At 48.5% G+C, this 16,423-nt stretch overlaps 9 protein-coding genes across 9 annotated transcripts; 4 read left to right on the top strand and 5 right to left on the bottom strand.

Moving 5' to 3' along the window:
* Positions 1-334: 334 nt before the first annotated feature.
* On the bottom strand, positions 335-2,230 carry AKAW2_61037S (uncharacterized protein; the record flags this gene model as incomplete). The annotated part of the gene is made up of 1 exon (XM_041693229.1): positions 335-2,230. One exon carries the CDS (start codon positions 2,228-2,230, stop codon positions 335-337), a length of 1,896 nt encoding a protein of 631 aa, XP_041546535.1.
* Positions 2,231-2,927: 697 nt separating this feature from the next.
* On the top strand, positions 2,928-3,158 carry AKAW2_61036A (uncharacterized protein; the record flags this gene model as incomplete). Its single annotated transcript, XM_041693228.1, has 1 exon — positions 2,928-3,158. One exon carries the CDS (start codon positions 2,928-2,930, stop codon positions 3,156-3,158), a length of 231 nt encoding a protein of 76 aa, XP_041546534.1.
* An 864-nt stretch (positions 3,159-4,022) lies between these two features.
* AKAW2_61035S (uncharacterized protein) lies at positions 4,023-4,394 on the bottom strand (the record flags this gene model as incomplete). Its single annotated transcript, XM_041693227.1, has 1 exon — positions 4,023-4,394. One exon carries the CDS (start codon positions 4,392-4,394, stop codon positions 4,023-4,025), a length of 372 nt encoding a protein of 123 aa, XP_041546533.1.
* Positions 4,395-4,469: 75 nt separating this feature from the next.
* On the bottom strand, positions 4,470-5,481 carry AKAW2_61034S (phosphotransferase family protein; the record flags this gene model as incomplete). The annotated part of the gene is made up of 3 exons (XM_041693226.1): positions 4,470-4,900; positions 4,956-5,334; positions 5,386-5,481. 3 exons carry the CDS (start codon positions 5,479-5,481, stop codon positions 4,470-4,472), a joined length of 906 nt encoding a protein of 301 aa, XP_041546532.1.
* Positions 5,482-5,933: 452 nt separating this feature from the next.
* Positions 5,934-7,610, bottom strand: AKAW2_61033S (uncharacterized protein; the record flags this gene model as incomplete). The annotated part of the gene is made up of 6 exons (XM_041693225.1): positions 5,934-6,325; positions 6,382-6,665; positions 6,734-6,855; positions 6,910-7,247; positions 7,306-7,488; positions 7,550-7,610. The coding sequence occupies 6 exons, from the start codon at positions 7,608-7,610 to the stop codon at positions 5,934-5,936; spliced, it is 1,380 nt and encodes a 459-aa protein (XP_041546531.1).
* Positions 7,611-9,274: 1,664 nt separating this feature from the next.
* On the top strand, positions 9,275-9,727 carry AKAW2_61032A (uncharacterized protein; the record flags this gene model as incomplete). Its single annotated transcript, XM_041693224.1, has 1 exon — positions 9,275-9,727. One exon carries the CDS (start codon positions 9,275-9,277, stop codon positions 9,725-9,727), a length of 453 nt encoding a protein of 150 aa, XP_041546530.1.
* Positions 9,728-11,476: 1,749 nt separating this feature from the next.
* On the top strand, positions 11,477-12,406 carry AKAW2_61031A (uncharacterized protein; the record flags this gene model as incomplete). Its single annotated transcript, XM_041693222.1, has 1 exon — positions 11,477-12,406. The coding sequence occupies one exon, from the start codon at positions 11,477-11,479 to the stop codon at positions 12,404-12,406; it is 930 nt and encodes a 309-aa protein (XP_041546529.1).
* Positions 12,407-12,453: 47 nt separating this feature from the next.
* AKAW2_61030S (CeGAL family transcription factor) lies at positions 12,454-14,583 on the bottom strand (the record flags this gene model as incomplete). Its single annotated transcript, XM_041693221.1, has 1 exon — positions 12,454-14,583. One exon carries the CDS (start codon positions 14,581-14,583, stop codon positions 12,454-12,456), a length of 2,130 nt encoding a protein of 709 aa, XP_041546528.1.
* A 686-nt stretch (positions 14,584-15,269) lies between these two features.
* Positions 15,270-16,303, top strand: AKAW2_61029A (Zn(II)2Cys6 transcription factor domain-containing protein; the record flags this gene model as incomplete). Its single annotated transcript, XM_041693220.1, has 4 exons — positions 15,270-15,315; positions 15,366-15,424; positions 15,477-15,625; positions 15,685-16,303. The coding sequence occupies 4 exons, from the start codon at positions 15,270-15,272 to the stop codon at positions 16,301-16,303; spliced, it is 873 nt and encodes a 290-aa protein (XP_041546527.1).
* Between the last annotated feature and the right edge of the window lie 120 nt (positions 16,304-16,423).

The following is a 16,423-nucleotide window of genomic DNA, read 5'->3' as shown; positions in this document are numbered from 1 at the left end:
ACGTACGTAATTAGCAACTTGCCACAGGCTTCCACAGAGGCTGACGTCATGGCGGCTGCTTTGTTCAGCTTTTGGATCTCGGTGGCCTCCGTTGTTAGTGCGATGTCGTTCATAGATCGGGACTTATGGATATGCTGACGCGCAGACGGGGACTGGAGGAATTGTGTGTTCTCTATGCTCGTGCTTGAGCGAATGGTGCCGGAAGGTGTTGATGGTCGCGATGTATGGCAGAACTACAAAAAATACATGATATCGAATAGAACAGAAATATGGGATACTAAGATTGGGTTTGATAACCCCAGACGGACACGACGAGGCTTGAATTGTTGGGAATTTACGCCTCATTCAATGGCTGCTTATATACTACCCCATCGACGGTAGTAACCAGGGTCCCATTGGCGTGGAAGATATTAGTCATGGCATCGTCAACCACGTGAAATCCATCAGGGCTGGTTATCTTCGTACTAGACGAAACTCCAGTTCCGGTAAGGTTGGAATACCAGTCGAGGCGGGTAGATGAATAGGACACCATAGTGGCGGCCACCGACTCATATCCATTTATATAATGAAGGCCATCATCAGAGTAGTTATGGTAGGTGGCCGAAATAAAGTTGATAGCGGAAGTGGCCTTGCTCTTTTGGAGGACAACATGGGCCAGTCCCGAATAGAGTCCATGGAGCGTAAAGTTGCCCGGAGGCACATTCAAGACCTCAGGAATGCTGGTGTTGCCTGGGGTATATGGCAGTCCCCATGGTATGGTATCGGAAACAGGATGCACAGGGTCAGTATGGTAAGGCTGCCGACTGGTGAGTCGCGCCATCATCAGACGCGTGGTTCGGCCACCAGGCTCAGTGGATATGGGGCATGGTAGCGGGTTGGTACCGCCACAAGCAGGAGGTATGACCATCTTCTGCCAGTACATGATCCGAGTGCCATCAGGGGACCACCGGGGATCTGCTCCAGCATTCCAGTTGGGGTCATTAACGCTGCCAGGCTGTCCGTTTCCATCGGCATTGACTTGTTGGCCGTAGTAATTGGGATCGTGGTCACCCTGAGCGTCCAGCAGCCAAGGTTGGAAGTAGCGTCGAACCCCATTGTTACGCACCGAAGAAACTGTAGCGATTGTAATCAGGTCCGTCACAGGAGGAATAGCACGCATCCCCGACAAAAATTCCATGCGGTCCGTGCCACGGGTGTCCAAGATGACCTGCCATCGGCCATCTGGGGAATCACCCACAGGGTCAACGTAGCCAGGGTGCGTGGTAACACGGCGGACGCGACCACTAGTCAAGTCAACGGCAAAGAGATCGACATTGCAGGATTCCCAAGGACTACCTATATACAGGACTTCGTTACCGCGGCCTGTGAATCCTCGGAACTCTCCCACGGTTATAGCCTCCCGGTTAATGTAAAGTCGATCGCCTGTGACGCTGTACGGTTGTAGTCCGTTCGGGGAAACGAGAACAGTCACATTCACGACGTCATATCGAGCACTGCGAGGAGACCCTGTAGTAGGGGACTCGTTGAAGTGCAGTCGGCCGAAATATCCATTCTCATTCAGCTGACCAGATGAGGTGGTGCTGTATGAGTTGAAACCAAGGTGAACGTTGTCGGGGTGCAAGCGTAGCTCGCGGATGCTGGCTCCCGACCCGGAATCATCGGCTTTGTTGCTCATTCGAATAGGATAGATGTATATCTGGTCTGGAGTGCACTCATCACTTGCCAATTGTCCCACTCGACATTCGATGATGTTGGTTCCAGCCATTGCGCGTCGACCGTCGGCGAAAGTCTGAGGGTAATCGCTCAAGGATGTACTGCCCACTTTGTTGTTTTCCGGTACACCACAGGTCACACACTTCCATGGGTCGCCAGTGGAGAAGTTGGTCCCATTCGTGCTGACCATGATCAACTGGACTCCCGTGTAGATGCTTGCTGGGTCTGGTGCGGCTGGGGCACCGGTGAAATTAAGGCTGGCCCAGACGTAATTTCCGTCCGGGGAGAAGTTGCCCCCTTGCATGAGAGACGTTTTCCCCATGCATCCAGTGCCATGAGGGTTAACTCGGCGGGTACAGGCACCGACATCGTCTGTGGGCACGACTGGTGGTAGTGGCAGTTGAACGACTTCGATTGGCTCGGGTGACGGAGTTGATTCAGCAGCTGCGGCGGATAGGACTGACGATACGATTCCCAGCGAGAGAGGAAGAAGCCCTCCAAGGATGGGGAACAGCATGGTTTCAGATGATAAAAACCTAGTTGACGACGAAACATGATTTCAGCAGCGTGGATTGAGCATATATTTATAATGCGCAGACGGGGGAAATCCAGAAACGTCAGAAAGTCTGGTGGAATTCGGGAGTATTCCCGGCGAACGGTTGCCAATTTGCCATACGTGTATGCACGGGCCAAGTTGATGTTGATCGTCTGCCTTGTGGGTCGACGGACCACTAGAAAAGGGGACTTATTCCTTGACGCCGACGGTTGATGGGGGATCTTCGGCGGGATACGCGTATGCACGGGCCATATAAGGGGGTGACCCTCTGATTCCACAGTCAAGGTGCCTCGGTGACGACACTAGTACAGGTCAAAGCGGACTGCCTTTCATGTGTGTCTTACAAAAGCGACTAGCTTGAATTAAATAAGAAATCTCGTTTTGGCTGCATTGAGTGCAAGCGCCGTCGTATCAAGGTAATTTTAAACCCTTTGCAGAAACTGAGCGACATTGACGCGTAGAAAAGTGCGATGAACAACGGCCAGTATGTTCGCAACTTACAATAGAAGAGCAGACCTGTGAGTTCGCAGAACTACCAGCCCGTTGCATCAGACCCACCAGGTCTCGAAGACAGACCCCTTCTATGTCAGCATCCTCGACAGGGGAAACGACAGATTCGACTTCAACGGTCACTAATACTGTAGATCCAGCAGCAAACATGCTTCGCACAGAACTCCTGTACCGGTGGTTAACGGAGACCATCGACTTGCTCAATGAACTCAATAACCCGGAGATAGTAAAGCCCCCTGCCGACATTGTCAGCTGCTCAATAAAGGTTCCATATCTTCTAGACGAGCTCTTGGCTCACGCTGCCACGCACCTCAGTGTCATCCGCCCTGAACAGCAGGACTATTACCGTACACACGCGGCCCACTTGCAGAATCATTGAGATTCTTTCCTGCAGCAAATGGTACAGATGATCCTGGAGCTTGAATAACCCAATTCATCTTTCCCTCCATGCTCGGGTTGCACACACTCGGCGAAACTCTCATCTACCACATTAATAACTTTGATGTCTTTCTCAACTCCTTTGTTCCTCAAATTCGCTTACATCAAGACATGCATGCCATTATCGGAGAGAATTGGAGCCCGTTATCACAAACTACTAGTCTCAGGCCAACCTTAGACTGCAGAAAAACAGCTACAGACCGATGGCAGCCTGGGCCCAGGATTTAGCCACCTATTTGCACTCATACAGCAGTCCAACTTCGGTCCCTCCATCACTGAAAGGTATCAATAAACAATCGGAGCATTGCAATCGGCAATACACTCAATATCCCCCAATCACCCCGGAGGCGCTTGCATTACAGGATATTTGCATGGCCCGCCAGTGTACCGTCGGAATACATCGATCTCCTTGCTCTTCGTAGCCTCGACGCTCTTGCTGTGCTGGCACACTACGGAGTAGTTCTGCATGCTTATCGACAATGCTGGTTTTTGGGCGATGGAGGGCGATATCTCATCGAGTCGACTATTGATTATTTGGGGGCCACTTGGTCGGAATGGTTGGAATATCCGAACCAGGTGTTCAGTGCAGGCTCACACCAAAATTGGCTGTTCATGATATGTTTCTGTTGGCATTCCGGAAGCGCATGTGACACGCCCTCGGCATACAAGCGTCATAGAAAAAAATAAAAAAAATAATTCGAACTGTGAAAGTTCCGATATAGCAATATTTCCTTCGGCATCTACTCACAAAGGTGTCTGAGATGATCTACATGAGAGACTGTTCCGTTAGTGAACCTAGTATAGTTTACACCAACGCTTCCAATTGCTTTCGCAAAGCTTGCAATGTTTTCTCGTTCTCCTTCCACCTTTTCGTGGCCTCTTCGTAGTCATCATGTGAGACCCATCCTTCTTCACCACTTATTTGAGCTCTCAAATTATCATATTGACTGAACGCGGCCGCCCATGCCTCTGCCTGCTGCCGGCTTTGCTCAATCTCCTTCCTTGAAAAGTAAATGGGGCATAGGCTTGTTAAACCTCGCTGTGCCATGATTCCGTCCCACTTTTTATATACCTGTATCAACAGCTCTCTTAACGGTATTGGCCCGTCTTTGGAAGTTCGACTGACAATGTGAAATATAAAGCTAGTGGGGTCGTTATCGTCTCTCATTTGGTCCATGGCATGAACAAGCGATGGGTTGAATTTCCGGGAGGCAAGCTCGTAAAACTTCTTCAATCTGAGCCTCTCTAGCTTCTATTCGGCTTCTTTCTTTTCGATGGTCGAGAGCACGTCAAAAGCTGTAGGTAGTTTAGGCTGGAGAGCACCCCATATATAATCGTCATCACAATTGAATATCGAGGGGAATTTCGCCGTGAGGAATAGGGGCGCTATGTGTACTGCTTGCCAATCAATTATGCTTGTGATCTGAGTTGGATCATGTCCGTCGACAAATATGTTATCCACATGAAGGTCATGGTGCAGCAGGACAGGGGAATGGGTGCTATCTGACGGTAGTATGTGAGGGAGCACAGCTAGGAATTTCTCAAGGAGCTGTACATGTTCTTTTCGTCGCTTTGGTGTCATCCCCAAAGGTACAGTGGTATGGTTGCTGTTGCTGTGTCCATGCCGTATACGAACAATCTCACGGTTTGCAACGGCAGAAAGATACCCCATGGCCGATTCCCCTGCGTTGTCAAATTTAGTAGAAGACTTCTAGGAGGTGACTGACACTACACTCACAGGGGCCTCTGTTAATATCTAGATTTTCCACTTCTTCTTCCCAGAAGGACCGATGAGTTGTCGGGCCGATTACATATTTGGATCGGATATCATCATCTAGGCCTGGTAGAGCAGCAATGCTCCTTCCCTGCGGGAATGTTTCCCGATAATACAAGCTGCCATGTAGGGTAAATTTCGCTTTCATCAATCTGCGTTCAATATGCACCAGGTTCCTCACCAGGCGGAAGCGTTGAGCCTCAGACATATTATCCCAGACCTCGCTGAGTTGCTGCCCCTGTGCCTTTTCCATGATGATATATTCCGCAGCAACTGGGTTAGTTTGTGACGAAGAACTCCACGAGAGAACCTGGGGAACAGGTATCTCGAGACTGGCTCGCAACTATGACGGCATTAGGACATTGGCTCGACATCTGGATCCAATCTCACGTACGAAATCAAGAGTTGCTACTTCACTAGCAACAACATAATGAGGATGACCGGCGTTCGGGTTGGGAATTCTGGCCAAGACCTCCTTACCATCCGCCATCTTTAGAGAGAACACCTTGTTGAACATCCCCTCGCTCACTTTGTTCGTTGCGACACATTGGGTTCCAAGTATCTGTCCAGTAATTTGCTGGAGTGCTGATAAATTAAATGTAATATGACGTTTCTCTAACTGAAGTCTTTCATTTTGTAGCCAACGACCGGATGTGTAATTAAAGTAGTGACTGTTTGTGTCAGTTGGCTTAGTACTTGCCGATCGAACAAGGGACCACGGAGAACATCGTGTTCTGCTCCTTATCCGCACAGACAATAGACGCAGCCTGCCAAGACAATCTCTTGTATGAAGCATGACTTGTTTGATGGTCCTGCCATTAAGGCATGAAGGGTGTCGCGTAGCTGAAAACTAAGGTTTGCTCGACAACCAACGCTCTTACAGAATCAGGCTCCATCACATGACGGCCGAAAATGCCACCAGCGCAGGCATTGCGCTTATTACTAAGCTGTGTAACCCTCCACTGGTGAATACCGACCTGCAAAGAAGTACGAGTAAACCCAGTGTGCTGCAGGCTTTAGCAACACTGATGTCCCAAGGATTATGAGAACCTCCCGGGATCCCTTGGGAAACCCCGAAAGCCTTTGCAGGACCTTGCTAGATATTGTGGGGGAAGCAGTTGCAACTCGTGGTAGAGATGACGACGGGAACTTCAGCTCTACCCCCGAAAGCCTTATTAGATGCCACAACGCTGGCTTCTTTATGCGTTGTGGCTTCTTTAAGAGAAGGACCAAGCCCCACCAAGTTTCCAAAACCCGGTTTCCTGCATTTAGCTCAGGTCTTGTAGTCCAACGCTCGGGGAGGAATTCTTCAGGCCGCTCAAATGAGCGTTCATCTAGAATACATTGAGCATTATGCTTACCAAATGTCGCGTTTGTAATAGGGATATACCTCTATGGATGGAGTATATAGGGATTTGGACGAGAACGTTGCCGGGAATATAGTTTTCCCCTATGCGGATGCCTTCCTTGGGGGTAATGCGTTGAACCCCCGCGGCAGCGGGCGGACATAAGCGAAGCGTCTCATAGATTACGGCGTTCAGAAGAACTATTTTCCGCAGGTTATGCTCGCTCATGTCGGGAACATCGTCCAATGCTTGCTGCAAATTGTGTGCAAGTGCGCGATCGCGCGCTAGGTTGAAGAAAACGTTTGTAGCCGCGGAGAATGACGTATCGCTATGATCGAACATGATAGTTAAAAATGGAGCGAACGGCCTCATTCAGTGGCGATAGCAACAGCTTACCTTCCAGCGAGTAGGATAGAGTACCCTAGACCATGTAGCTTGTAGGTATCTAGCCTTGTCTTTGGACTCTTTTCATGTGCACTGAGGAGCCAGGAAAAGATGTCAGGATTCTGTGATCCGTTCTAATACATGGACTCAGTGGTTGGTAAATCATCAGCCGCAGGTAATGTGCATACCTCTGTTCTATGCCTAAAGTTAGTCTCGAGCCATGTCCAGAATCGCGTGTTCGTCTTTCGAAAAAAGGGTGTCTTGATCAGGAGGGCTGGTATCCAGGGCATATGTCTCAAATATCCCATCATAACCGTGTCAGAATGAATAGAATCCAGTAGAAAGGTATCTCCCCCTTCCTCGGAAATTGTATTGAACGGTCTACCGAAGATAAGATGGCCCATGATTTCGAAACTGTACCGCTTTAGCCAGTCAGTTATGTTAAGTGGATTACCCGATCGGCTCTCAATTATCTGCAACAGCTGCTCGGTGCATTTGGCTATCACTGGCTCGTATATCACGAGAGCTGTGATTAGATTAGCGATTCCGTGCTCGATTGTTCCAAATATTGTGATTTCTCTCACCTTTGCTGCTAAGACTTTGATCCACAATCTTCCGGCGAAGGGCATGTTCTTTCTTATCACGAGTAAAGACAAGGCCATCCAGGGGCTCCATCAATATGTAACAAGGTCCTTTAGCTGTCTCTAAAGAATGACCATACAGAGGGTTCAATGCCGCAGGGTCAATGATAGAAACTTCCATGGGACCTGTCTGTTGTCAATAATAATCGGTATACTGTTGATGGAATTTGAATAAGACACAACTCACCGACTCTCACGTAGTCCCCATACTGTTGGTGAATTTGATGGACATCCTGGTGGATTTTCATGCGCTTACATGTTTGGATTGTAAGATACAATGTGGACAAACGTGCACCAAATGGTCCCTGGAATCTAGATAGACGATGAAAAAGACCTCTGTAAACAAGGATACTCCCAAGCATGCCCAGGAAATGGTATGCAATCAATAAGAGAAAGTCGAACGCAGAGATAATTACTAAGCCATTGCGGGTAATCGGTGAGTGAAGTAGATACGCTCCTCCGATGAGCGTGGCGCATAAGTAGCTGAGGACAATATTCGAAGACTTTGTATCCCATTCACCATGTCTGAACAATAAATGATGAAGAGAAACCCCGCTTACTCCGGCGAGAATCCCAGTGTTATTCCAAACGCTCGTGAGGGCCATACTGCAAGAAATGGATAGTCGAGTATATCAACTGTGTTTAACTAGGGCGACGAATACACTCTTATAACATACATGTGACCTTCGCCTTCAGCTCCCTCACCACAGCGGCCGTATGCTGAAATCTCCAACTTGGTTTTTCCGCAAACCTGATGTAACCCCTCCTTCCCTCCCTGCATCCTGTAAGTATGCATGACATCTGAAATGGACATCAATGTTCGACTCTATCAGCATTCCTCTGTGTCAGATCTTTCCTTTAATCTAGCCTTGCTTAGCACAGTGTGAGAGCTTTGTACATGAGAGCTGAGATCAGAATCAACGCCATCATCAGATAAATTGACATTATGGCTTAATTAAACTCAATTCCTACTTATCTACCTCATGTTAGCTATGCAGGTGCTTCGTCATTTGAAACGAATTATATACCCCCAAACCCCTCCATCGCCTCAAATTGCGCAATTTGCACTCTTCATGCATGAAAAGGCGAATGCTGTATCACGAAGTCATGGTCACTTTAAGCTAAGGATTTGCCACTCGACCTAAAGCTAACACAGCCAGCCACAACCTTCATATTTTGATACAATCAATGCGAATGCAACAAGGGATTCAGGCCTTACCAGGTGTGAGATAAAGTAGTTGAGAAAATGGTTCTCGTTGAATGCTATTAAGACATTATCTAGTCTCCTAAGGCTACTAATAACAAGCTACTTCACAGCGTTTGCATGAGATACCTAGGTCCCTTTGTCAATTTCATCGATCATTCAATATACCTGTGTCTATGTCTTCATATCCTTAAACACATCAACCCATCAATTATTGCCCATTATGGATAGGAACGAGTGCAGGGAGGCATACGAGAAAGCCTTTCAAAAACACACGTACCGAGGGCGGCTAGGTTCACTCCTCAGACCGGCTGAATGCTCTTCCCTCCACGACGCCTACTTGGCATCTCTTCCAAGAGACCTATGCAAGAAAGCTCATCACTATCGCAGTGCGGGCACTGGGCTACCAGCATTTGTTGTATGCTCCTGCAGAGGCGAACTCTAGGTCAGAGATAATGGACAGCAGCTCAATTCAGTCACAGTTCTGGGCCATACTCTGCCTCACTATGGAGCAGAGAGCTCCTGTGGCGCATGCATCAAGACGGGTATTGTTGTCATGTTCCGCACATGGTTGTTGAGCACCAGTGCCAACCGGGAATTGATTGCGCTTGCATGCGCTGCAACATGTGAATGTATATCCAGAAAATATTTACTATCAGCCGGTCAGAATAATGTCATCAAGGATATCTCCATTAATTGTCCCGGGCCATGCCGGCAGCGCGCTCTCGCAAGGTGTTAGCGCATGGGGATAAACCTCTTGAGATGCTGGCTGGTGTGACGGGGGACCTGGACAGTTCCTTACGTCAGGACATGACCAATCTCTGCGATTCTCCAGACGTGAATTTGCCACCAGATTATGGACCAGTCGACCCTTATTCTAAAGGATTGACGATGCTCTATTGCTTCAAAGCCGGCGCAGGACCTGGTGAATCTACCGGTTTAGCAGCTCCCATTAATCGCTGGTGCATGATCAATGAACTTCAATCCCAAACTGATCAGAATATGGCTGGTAAAAGATACGAAAGTACCAGGACCGAGTTCGTTTCCTGGGCCGGCCCCGCAGCGTCCTATCGACCAGGGCACGAAAAGACCGGCCCGTCCGACAAACAAAGTTTCCGTCCTGGGAGGCCTATTGCTATGAGAAGTCTCATGGCAGGTTGAGGCCAGGAAGCTTATTAAGCACAAGCAGCACGTCTGTGACATGTGTCCAATTGCCCGCCCCTTGCCTGGGATGCCATGCAGTCAATGCCTGAATAGGTGTCTCTTCTCACCAGTCTGGACCAATTCCGCGGGCCATTGTGCGCCGTAGAATGATTGTCAGCCTGTCAAAATCCTCTTCGTTAAGTCACACAGGATATTGGCCCATGAACAGATTCAAGTGACACAGTCTTTCTCCCAGGCTGTCTGGCAATATGCGACCCTCATCCTCCTTCCTTCCATGTCTCACATTCGGTGTAATCCATGCGTAGCGCGTACAATTAGCACAGTACCACATCCCTTAGGAAAAGTTACCACAATATTGTTTTCAATACTATGACAGGCCGTTGCCGCTACTCTACAACAATACTCTTCCAATTTGTACCACCAGGCACAGTACTACAAGCACCGCTCCAGCATTGACAACAATCTATTTAGGTCAGCCGTGACTTCAGCGTGCAGATGTATCAGACTCCAGCCTGCTTCTAGTCGCCGGCTGATAGCACTGACTATCCGATACTTGGTTATAAAATACATTCAAAGGGATCACTACTATTTGGATTTTGCTTGGTTTGACCGGTACTGGATAGTACATTTATGCAGAGCCTCTTGAAGTAAGGTTCCCAGCGGAAAAACACATGACAAGAAGATTAGTCTACAGCTTCAGTCTCCACTTCGGGTCCTACCATACCCATAGTCAAAGTATCTTTCGTCACCTTCGATTTCCCAACGCAGAGCATTGCCGAAACAAGCTCCGTCCAATTACTATATGGCTGTAGCTGCTTTTAGTAATCAATTCTCATACAGGTCCCACCAGTTGTAATAGACGATTCTAGTTTGCTCCGAGACAGACACCTGCGTAAGTTTCCGGTACCTTCAGAACTCCGCCAACATAAACTGTCCAAAGCGTGGCCTCTACATATAACTATATCTTTGGGATCAGCCTTGTCGATGCTCACTTACTTCTCGTAAGTACAGGGAATAAGATATGTCAAGACTCATGAATGGACAGATGTACCCGATCTACTACGTTTTTAGATCTGGTAGCATATCATACATGAAGAAGCTGAGGACGAAGGCTTGACCACGGTGAATGTTATTGGCAACAAGACAGGATATATTATTTGAATAAACAGCTTATTCCATGTTACTCTATTAAAGCCCGATCACATAGCCATTCCTTTGCCACGGCGAACGTGGGCCAGAAAGTGTAGGCTTCTATCCAGGCACGCTGTACAGGGTGGAGCAAGAGGAAGCAACATAATACAGCGAAAGTGTGTTGTATTACTATTTAGGAACCCGCAGCGGAACAAGCGCGAAGGAGTGTTTGGTGTGGCGGGCGCAAGCACAAACTCCGTGACGAAGCCTACTAGACACTGCCACTCGTGCAATTGCAAGGTCCATTTAGAAATAATAGAACAATCATCTAACAAATAATGATATATGAAACAAAGCTTATCCCAAACAAAGAGTCCTCTGTCCTATGTCTGTGATTTGGTTGAGATAGCGGGCAGGCGGAGATTTCTTTCTCCGATGCTATACTGGAGAAGAACATCTCCGGGCGAAGGACCTCCACTCCTCCGAATACAATGCTTGGCAGCAAACGTGTCTCCAATTTAGACCGAAGTAAAAGCAGTACAGGATGCACCTAAATTTAGCGCAAACAACAGGACACACATTTCCTGTCCCTCGACCTGCAATCTCCGACCCACCATGACCAAACCAACAATCCCCGCTCAGGATATTCACAACGTTCTCAGCAATGTCCTACCCCGAATCAAAAGCCACGTTGAAGCCCAAACATCCACATCCAAAAAGCGCCCATTTCTTCTGGGCCTGACAGGCCTCCAAGGAAGCGGGAAATCCACATGGACCGACGCACTCGTACAAGCCTTGAACGATGAATACAAATACAACACAATCAACATATCCTTAGATGACCTTTATCTCGATCATGACGACCTTATCCAAGTACGAGACAACAACCCCTCCAACAGACTTCTGCGAACGCGAGGACAACCCGGCACTCACGATATTGCACTTGCGGTCGATTTCTTCGACAGTTTAACAAAGTCATCGGAGAAAATCATTCCATCATTCGACAAGAGCCTATTCAATGGAGAGGGTGGCCGAGCACCCCAAGACACGTGGCGTCGCATTCCAGCAGATGTCATCATCGACATTATTATTTTCGAAGGGTGGTGTGTCGGGTTCCAACCATTGCCAGAGGATGAAATTTCGCGTCGCTGGAACCACGCGAAAGAGGTCTCCGCGGGAGGCAGCTTGAAGCAGACGCTGGGTGAGCATGATTTGGAGCATTTGCTACAGGTTAACAAGAATTTGCGTAAGTACTGCGAGTTATTCATGGGGCCGCAGAATTTCGACTTTCTCGTGCATCTTGATACAGATGATTTGATTAATGTCTACGGATGGCGCCTCGAACAAGAACATGCCCTGCGAGATAAGAAGAAGGGCGCCATGTCTGATGAGGAAGTTATCCGGTTTGTGAAGGGGTATATGCCTGCTTACGAGCTTTATCTTGATCAATTACGGAGGGGGTTCTTCTCTGGCCAGGAAGGGAAAGGGCAATTATCTGTCGTTTTAGACGAGCGAAGGAAAGTTATGGAAATTCGTCTTGTTTAACGGTATATGGGTATAGTGTTCGTTGGCTATGTACGGTACAGAAACGTTTACATCATGTTTCCGTGAATTATCCAAGGGCCATCTGCCACGCTCCATAGATCGTTCATGAAAAGGTAAGATGGATCGGAGAAGGAAAGCGGATCCTGTCCAAGTCCCTGGTTAAGTACGGCGTTGCTGTTCGCCATGTTGCCGAATATTAGACCGGCGGATGTTTGTGCGTGGGAAGCGTCGTTCGAGTTTATGTCAATCATATCACTGGCATTCCGAATCAGATTGGGCGAGTCGCAGTGTTCGATTGGGTTAACCCGCTGAGGGGCAGAGTCTGTAGATGGTTCAAATGGTTGTGGACTCATAGAAGGCGACAGACGATGGTACATTGTAGGCCCTGTTCTGCGGGTATTTGAAAAGGCGGAGTTCATGCCCATCGAAGCAGATGGATGACTTCTGTGCTGGGACTCCGGTCTCATTGCCCCTCTGGTATCTGAGGGGCCAAGCTGTGAGGCATTTCCATCAGACAAAATTCCAGCAGCATTTTCATGATCCCGACTGGACAGGTTCATTGACAAGGCAGATACCATGCTCTTAATCCCCTCGATGCATGTTTCAGGCCAGCTGCTCCCACGCAAAGCAAGATTCTGAAGGACAGAAGTCCCCATCCGACCGTATTTTAATGCGGTATCGATCGGGAGCTCGCCCTCCCATGACGCGTACATCAAGATGAGACAAGCCATCCATGTTGTCCAGGTAAAGGAAGGCCAGGTCATTGGTGCTTGAGATGGAGAAGACATGTATTTCTTTAATGCTGCAAGCGCAGATCGCGAAGACTCAATACATGTTTGTAATGCATTTTTGTAATCCTGGTCCTGGTTGGGCTTCTCAGCGGTAAGCAATGGTCGGTTCATGGCAATAACCGCCTCGTGTCGGAAGACAATGAGAAGCAGTCGATGATATGAGGCTAGTGGTGAGCCTTGTCTTGATTCTGTATCTTCATCGTCCTCCGTAGGATAGACATCGTCGTATACTTCATTCCACCATTGTGAAAGCTCGCCGTTAACATATGACGCCTCGACAGGACTGGCATGACTATGCAGGACAGACTTGTTGCGAAGCTCAATTATCAAGCCGCGTACCCGAGCGAATTTAGCAAGGTGGCAAAGTAGTCGCAGTCGACTATCGGTGTGGCCATGTGATGTTAAAAAAGTGGTTGAGTGCCTTTCTTCGCCCGGATAGCAAACATCAATGTCGTCATCTCGGATGCTAAGCGGGATACCGAGAGCTTGTGATAGATATCGTTCCAGGGTGTATATGGACCAGAATAATCGATATCTAATATCTTTCTCATGGCTACCGAAGCATGAGAAGCGAGCCGGACATCGATGCAATCCTAGATGATATGCAGTTCGCGTGATGACACCACCGACTCGAGAAGCAGCGTTGAGACGTAACAGAGATGTGAGGGTAAGCTGGGCACAGAATGTCGCTTGCAGGAGTGGTACCGTTGTGGGCTCCATAAGCAGGCTTTGTATATCTTGTATGATGTGACGTACAGATTGGAATACCAGGGTGGCCGGTACTGGTTCGGTGTTTGCACCCGAGCCATCTGTCTGTCGGTTATCGGCAAGAGATATCGAAACAAGGGAGCGAATGATAATCATGTCTAGCCGGCTGACTGCTGAAACACCCTGGTTCGCGAGAGTTTCCATCGATTTAAGAACAGTCGGTGCATGAAGAAAGGGAAAGATGGGGTGCCAGTCCTCAAAATAGCGGCGAGTCCAACTGGCTAAATCATCGAATGAAAACGAGGAATCTGATTCAAAGTTTAGCTCCTCTCTCGACCACAGCTCATCTGTACTGTGAGAGTTGAAGTCGCCGGAGTTTCGCTGCAATCGATCATCTTCTCCTGGCACCGAGGTTCGATTCCGAGCTCGCTGCAACTCGGCGGATCGACGAGCAAAGGCGTTGTAAACCTGACGAACAAAGTGAATTCCGCTAGAGCTTCCGAGAAAAGTGGCTGGTCCATCGTTTTGAGATTCTCTCATCACCCCGATCTCGCGGGGCGAAGGTCGTGATGCACCTGCGGTGGAGGCTCGCTTGCGTCTTTTGGCAGCACGAGGAGCGGCATGCCAGTCGGTTTCATTCTCCTCCAGGCGGGAGCCAAATGAAGAGGGGGACACCATTTCAGTGGTTGCCTGTCGTCACATTTCCATAAAGCTGGGTGTTATTTGCAGTCTCTGAAGTCGCACGCTACCAATCCGAGGCATGAAGTTATCGAGTTATTGCGGGCAGTGCTCAAAGTTGCTTAGTCATTGCTGGTGCACTTCACCAACACATCATATCTAAATCTTATCATGCACCCCGTACTGCCTTAGGCAGAATACTCTGCTTGAATAAAAGTTCCCCAAAAAATATGAAGTAAGTCATAAGTTTCCTATGCTCCAGAAAAGATGTACCCCATCTTTCTACAGCCCAGTTGACCTGCTGCTTGTCGGCTAATATCACGTGACCCCTAAAGCCGGGCCACCATTACGCGCTGTTGAGCCCTCTCGCACCTCCAAGTCATCATCTAGATAGCATCAGTGGAACCAACACTTTAGCCTCATAAGTTTCCTCACTCGGCAATCCAAGAGTCTTGAAAGTGGCAATTGCAAGTCCAACGCCATACCAACATTCGGCACTCGAACCTTAATTGACCATAGAGAGTACCGTCGGAGGTTTCTTTCTCCGGATGACGCGGTGGCCCGCGCAGACACATCAAACCTGTCCGATCGGCGGCAAAAGACACTTTCCAGGTTGACTGCCCTTGATAGTTCACCGGAGATATTCTATTTTCATATCAAGTTGGTTGGACAACAGGCGGTGAGATATGGGACGGCAACAATCTAAACGGGCATCCAGTGCCGACATGCCAGGTACGTATAGCACCTTCACGTCTACAGACCTGGGATTTGACGACTATTAGAAGATGACGATGTTCTAAGTCCTATCTCCTGTGAGGTATGCAGGCAGCGGAAATGCAAAGTGAGTTAATTTTCGTCGATCTATAGTTCCTGCAGCGCTAATCCCCGCATAGTGCGATCGCAGACTGTATGCAGAAACTCCAACCTTCGTATCCCCCCCCTTCATCGGAGCTTTTTGGTCACTGACATGCCCCTGCAGCCCGTATTGCTCTCAATGCTCCAACGAATCATCAAAATGCAAATATCCTGAAAGCGGCAAGAGGTACGAACATTCCATGCGATCGACCCGCACCCCACAGCTAATGATCTTTCACTTAACAGAGGCTTGCCTCTCGGATATTTAAATCAATTAGAGCAAAGACTTGCAGAGACTGAGTCGGCCCTTTATGGTGCTCTCATGACATTGAGCTCAATGGGTCCAACAACTACTTTGCTCCAAGCCACCACGAAGACGGATTCGCTACAAAAATCGAAAGCTGCACGAATGGATGAATGGTCGCGATTGCCGCTTCGAGGTTGGCCCGACATATACCACTGGAAGGCATCCATGTGCGATCAATTTACCCTCAATCAGTCGCAAGAGGTACCGCTCGTGGATCACTCGACAGCTAGTCATGCCATTTCAGCTTCGCCTGCTGCGACTACCATCCACAGTCACAGCCCTCAAGGTGAATTAGAAACTCCGGGGCCGGCTAGCTTTGCGTGGCACCCAGGCGGAAATGTCAACATGGGCAGTCCCTATAACGCCTATCTTCGACCTCCCGGGATGGTTTCTTCTCCGACATATTTGAGGGACCCAGCTCCGGGTCCAGCAGAGACCATAGTTAATCCATTTCCTGACTTCAGTACCGCCACGGTGACGGGTAATAGTGGGAAAGAAGACGAGCATTCCACGATGGCGGACGAGCTATCTAAAAGCAAGCCTAGCATATACTTCTAATAGCAAATCAAATAAGAATTAAAGCTTTTATCAGAGTTATCCTCCGCTATAAATCGACGTGCAACAGTGCGCTTATGATATTATACGCCCGAAAAGTCGATCACGGGCATTGAACGATAA

Source organism: Aspergillus luchuensis, chromosome 6, assembly GCF_016861625.1.
Source record: "Aspergillus luchuensis IFO 4308 DNA, chromosome 6, nearly complete sequence".
Taxonomy (NCBI): domain Eukaryota; kingdom Fungi; phylum Ascomycota; class Eurotiomycetes; order Eurotiales; family Aspergillaceae; genus Aspergillus; species Aspergillus luchuensis.
The sequence above is the reverse complement of the archived record's forward strand: the minus strand, read 5'-3'. Positions and strand labels throughout refer to the sequence as shown.